Source organism: Rana temporaria, chromosome 8, assembly GCF_905171775.1.
Source record: "Rana temporaria chromosome 8, aRanTem1.1, whole genome shotgun sequence".
Lineage (NCBI taxonomy): Eukaryota > Metazoa > Chordata > Amphibia > Anura > Ranidae > Rana > Rana temporaria.
The window spans coordinates 103018758-103024757 of NC_053496.1; the positions used below are offsets into that span (position 1 = coordinate 103018758).

The following is a 6000-nucleotide window of genomic DNA, read 5'->3' on the forward strand; positions in this document are numbered from 1 at the left end:
GTATACACACTGGCAGGGCAATGTTCATTTAGCCAAGTGCATTACACGGAAAGATGGAGAGATAAAAGAATTGGAATGACAAGACCGAGAAATTTTCAGATTCCATAGCCAACCCAACCCTGGGCCTGTTCATCTCCGTCAATGACAAATGTGCTCCTGGTGATGCCCTGAGCCAAGAACAGTAAAAAAAAAAAATATCTGAATTTTCAAATGTGTATATTAAACAACAGTGTATGTGTACTGGCTCTACTTATTTTATTTCTATTATACCATCATCATTGTGTTCCACTCTTGGGATCTCAATATAGATTGATATATTGTTTGCCCAGGGTGAGTCTCTATTCTAAATAGCCTATAAATGTATATGTAACAGCCTTTACATTACACTCTTACAGCCCTACTGCTACTGCAGTGTTGCTGACACCACATCAGATCAAAAACCCAAGAGCATATTGCTGCAGCAGAATCTTGATTCATGATTTTCTGTCTTGAAAAAAAATCATTACTTACTCTGTTTTTTTTTTACTATATTATTTACAAAAGCAATAAGGGTGTGCAGTCGTGGATACACAGTATGGTGATTAGCAGAGCAAAGTCTGACACTGATAAATACTAAACATCCGTGACTTATTAATAAGAAACAGAGCTGTGTCATGGATTCTCACCTGGAAATCTCCGAACATACAACAGCTGCACACAAGGAGGATGAGCACTCCATCCAAGTGCAGTGGTTTCATTGTTGCTCAGCAATGGGATGCAGCTGATTTCTCCTTTGACACTTCCCCCTGTCAGGAACGGCTGTCTGCTCTTCATTGAGGTCCTGCAGCACCCCCAATTCTTCGCTTGCTGTTTGATGACGGGATCCTGTACAATTAGCGTCTTTAATCAATGCTGGTCCTTGCAAAGAGTTGGAAGCATTATCCAGAGAGGTGATATGCAAGTGCAGGCTAGCAGAGTGTGTGAGTGTACCAGGATCTCAGTTCCACCCACACAGCTACTATAGTTCTTAGGCAACCACCTCCTTCTTCTGACCCACCCTTGTATTCCAATCTGTCTTCTCCACCCTCTTCTTTTACAAGAGTCCCAATCAGTAAGGATTAGTGAACTAGTGACAATCTATATACTTAGTAAAGCTATGTGCTACTATATCAAATTATGTATTGGCATTTATCCAGCTGACTGTTTTGTCATTGTATTTTTTCCGACAGTCCCATACCACACAGCCTGGCAAATGCACGTCTTTGACAATTTTAATTATCTCTGGCATGGGAAGTTTCACATTCCATGATGCCATTCATTTACAGCTGGGATGATATAAAAGAAAAAAAACAGTCTGCTCCCTTTTTATTAATACTGCATTGTTCATAGACATCCATGTCTAAGACATAAAGAAAGGACATTAAACCATTTTTTTTCCATTTGACCTGGCTTGTTATGGAGACAAGAAAATATTTTAGTATAAAAGCAAAAAAAGGAGAGAAGATAAGAGTGAGTATTGTTAAACTTGGAAACAATGTCTGCTGTTTGGTGCAATTTGTCTATTCACAGGCTGCTTACATTCAGCCTCCTCTATCCATCGTGACCTGGTCCTCATCTCACTGTTGTGATTTTCATTCATTCATTTCATCCATGTCATCCATGTCATCCATTCAGCAATTGTAACAGCTGACATTGCGGGTAGGATTTATAGGAGTGTTTTCTTAGTAGGTGGTTTAAAATTGCACTCACATTGTGCCGTGACAGGGTACAAAGTTTCATTGGTACAGGGGTGGTTGCCTAGTAAAATTAGATGAGGAACATTGGATACAAGCTTCTCTTTTACCATTAGAAAGCTTTGTAACAAAGTACTGTAACCCATAGCAGCCACATAGGTTGCTGTAGAAATAAAAGATACATAAATAAAAAAAAAGGCTTACTGAATCTGTGATAAAGACTTTTCCTGCACTTTTACCACCTTTAAACACCTATGCCACTGTACCCCTTTGGCACTTAAATTGATTTCTTCAGTTTCTTCTCAGCTTAACTGACTGCTTCTCCTACTATGCATGCCTATGTAGCAAAATGGGAAAAGTTAAAGGCCAATCAATCGAAAAAACAATGGCATGATACTTGGAAAATTCTGCCAATTGTACCATTAGTATCAATATCCTCGAGTCAGCATACAAAGTTTTAACCAGGTGGTATCTGATACCTTCTAGACTCCCTTGACACATGGGGTTCTATATTAGAGGTTGCCAAACAGAAGGTGATTCTCTTGTACATGTGGACCTACCCAATGCTATGCTGTTTTTAGACTAGTGTTTACCCTTCTACAGAACATAGGTTATTTGAAATCCACCTTCCTAGAGATCATAGGCAAGCTCTTTTACATTTCACACCCCTGGACATCGCCAAGAGACTTTGTCCTCCAAGCTGCCAAACTGAAAATTACCAGACCTTGGAAAAAGCAGTTCACTTGTCTTTCCAAGGTTGAAACGTACAGTAGCTTGATGTTTTTATCATTAACAAAGAATTGACTAGTATCCTCACCAACAGCCACGCAATATTCCTCAATATTTGGGACCCGTTGAACACATACTATTACCCAGCTCTCTCTGTATAGTACTTATTCACCTAACCAAGATCTCATGTGGTAGTAGGGCATCTTTTGCGTTATACTTCCCTTTCCATTCCCTTTTCTTTCCTTCCCTCCCACATTTAATTCTTTTACACATTTATTTTATAAACTGTTAGTTGGTATGAAGTCAACACTATTTTCTCTAATTTCATATGATTAGTGGTCGAGGTTACAAAACTGCTTGACACTTTATACTTACAATACCTCTATATGAAAAATGGCATCCTGCTGTCTATCATCCCACTGTACTTCCTTTTTATTGATCACCTAATTAATGTAACGTTGGTTTAGGGACTTGTTCACATGTACCACCTGCTGTTTTGTGTTTCCCAGCGACAGCCCCAAAAACATCACTGCTCTAGAGGAGATCTTCATGAAGGAATGGGCCAACATACCAGCAACAGTGTGTGACAACCTTTTCAAGACTTACAGAAAACTTTGACCTCTGTCGTTGCCAACAAAGGATATATAACAAAGTATTGAGATGAACTTTTGATATTGACCAAATACTATTTTCCACCATAATTTGCAAGTAAATTCTTTCCAAATTAGACAATGTGATTGTCTGGATTTGTTTCCACATTTTTTTGTCTCTCATAGTTGAGGTATACCTATGACGACAATTACAGGCCTCTCTCATCTTTTTAAGTGGGAGAACTTGCACAATTGGTGGATGGTATTGTTAAGCCTAAAAGGTATAAATGATATATAAAAGGGTGGTCTTTTCATATTGAGATCTAGTGAGCCAGGTAATATGTATAGATATAGTAAAAGTGATAGCTGCTCCTAAATCTATTATATTATTTTTAGAGGATTATGGAGCCAGGCATTGGCAAGGTATACTATAGCTTGGTCATGTGGACGATTAAGCTAGATTTACAAGTTATTCATTACCTTTGTGATACAGATGTGTAGAAGTTCCTCTGATGACCTTTCCTACTGCTATTCTGTCAGATGTATTAGCTCTACTGACTTTAGGGCATCCGCTGTCATGAAGAAAAATAGTATTAGGGGGGAGGATATTGCCAAAGGAAGCTTATAATGCTTGACCTCAATTACAGGGCTATTAATTACTTATTCACATTTGCCAAACCCCCATTCTCAGACCACCACTCCACTTACCTGAATTGTGGGGTGGTTTTCCTTGCAGTTATCTGTATTTTTTTTAGCCCACACAGTCATGTCAACCATTTACAGAGAGCCAATCTACATTGCAAAAGGACTTACAGATAGCACAAATGCAGGGACATTGCAATACTTGTAGTAAACAAATCTCCATATGACCCTGGGGCTGGGATGTAAACAATGTAGGACTCTGTGCATCGCACCCCCTAATGCACCAATAGTAGTTGCAGAGCTGGTTTCAATACCGAAAAATATTAAATGCACAATTTATTAATTTGGGTGCATTTGTTACATTTTTGAAAAGGTGAACTATGCCTTTAGGCAATATATAACAAATATACGTACAGAGTTACAAACACCATTGACCTTTAACCCAAACAAAATAGTCATTGTTTAAAAGGCATTCTAAAGTGCAAGTCCAGGCAAACTGCTAAAAGTACAGTTTAAAAAAATACGGTATATGGTTTTCACTTATGAATTTACAATTCTGTGAATTACAAACATCTACCACACTGCACAGCCAGGCAGACGGCATTATTATTTTATAATCCAACAATACCATAACCAAAATTTTGTTTTGGTTTGGCCCCAGACTATTCATTGAGCAATCAGTGTAACTTTGCTCAAAAGAGCAGGAAGGTGATCCAGGAAGAAAAAACTTAAAGGGGTTGTAAAGATTATTTTTTTATTTTCTAAATAGGTTCCTTTAAGCTAGAGCATTGTTGGTTCACTTACCTTTTCCTTCGATTATGTTTTTTTTCTTTGTCTGAATTTCTTACTTCCTGTTCCTTCTCAGTAAGCTGTTCTGGCAGACTAACCCCCAGCCAGAACAGCTCGGATGATGGGGGCAACCTTACTGAGGAGAAACAGGAAGTGAGAAATTCAGACAAAGAAAACAACATTTAGAGGGAAATCTAAGGAAAAGGTAAGTGAACCAACAATGCACTAGCTTAAAGGAACCTATTTAGAAAATAGAAAGCAAACCTTTACAACCCCCTTTAAAGGGGTTGTAAAGGAATTTTTTTTTTCATAATGAGCATCCTTTACCTGTAGACATTCCTCTTTTCACTTCCTCATTGTTTGTTTTTGCTCAGAAGTTGCTCTATTTCTTCTCTGTTCGGTTCACTTCCTGCTTGTCTGATTGTTACTCACCACCGTGAAGCGAGGCTTTACTGCGGTGGTCAGCGACGTGCTCGCCCCTCCTGGGAACTACATCTGTGCGGCAGGACGCTCTCTATGTGTTAGAGACTGAATTACTGTGTGTGCCGCAATACATACTGGGAAATGTAGTTCTTACATAAATGAGCGCCGCAAACCAGGAAGTAAATGAGAGAACAGAAACTAGAACGCCGGAGGTGATGAAGATGAAGGAATTTAATAGGTATTTCCTTGTTTAACAGAATCATTACACTATTCTGTCTGTCTACCTTGCAGACATTAATTTTAGGCAAAAAAATGTTTTCCTTTACAACCCCTTTAAGAGAAGTAAGTAATAAAAACTCCTGGTTCTTAAGCAGTGGACTCCAAGCTATGGTCCGGGGGCCGGATACGGCCTTTTGCTTGCCTTTATCTAGCTCTTGAGGCACTATTCCTCCCACTGACACCAATAATAGAGCATTATTCCTTCCACTGACACAAACAAATGGGGTGTTGATATTTCTACGGACACCAACAATGGGGCACTATTTCAGCCACTGACACCAACGATGGGGCACTATTCCTCCTAATACATGGGGCATGTTTTCTCCCACAGACATTTTCTACTTCCGCTGGCCACACTCTGGCTCCCCTAAAGTCTGAGGGTCAGTAAACTTGGCCCTTTGCTTGGAAAGTTTGTAGCCTTCTGCTCTAGAATGTAACATATGAACGCAAATCACAAGACTACAAATTCTTTAGCAAGTCAGTAAACAAATATATATAGTATTTCAGCCCTGCATTTAGCTGTATTTACCATCCAAAGCGCAACTTTAATACTGCAATATAAATGATTAATAACTAAGATAATACTGTACAAAATAACACAAGCAAACTGCAATGAAAAAAGATCTGTTGTATAAAGTAAAGACGAATGAACTGTCTGGACCTACAGCCACTTCTCTTAACATACTTAATTGTTGAGTCATTGAAATGATTTGAACTTGATTAAAAATTGCAATAAAAACAGGCATCTGTTTAAACCTCTTGGTATCTGAAGGACTAAAACAGTAGCCCTCTTTTGTGATGTTTAGGGGATTGAATTAAGTGTTAAGCAAAGGGTT

At 38.7% G+C, this 6000-nt stretch overlaps 1 protein-coding gene across 1 annotated transcript in view; it reads right to left on the reverse strand.

Annotated features, from left to right (window-relative positions):
• LOC120908932 (neurotrypsin-like) overlaps positions 1–1298 on the reverse strand; it is an 82896-nt gene extending 81598 nt beyond the window's left edge. The window contains exon 1 of the mRNA XM_040320445.1: positions 666–1298. Within this exon, the coding sequence (XP_040176379.1) occupies positions 666–737 (72 nt within the window). The 5' untranslated portion in view covers positions 738–1298. The remainder of the gene's footprint in view (positions 1–665) is intronic.
• Between the last annotated feature and the right edge of the window lie 4702 nt (positions 1299–6000).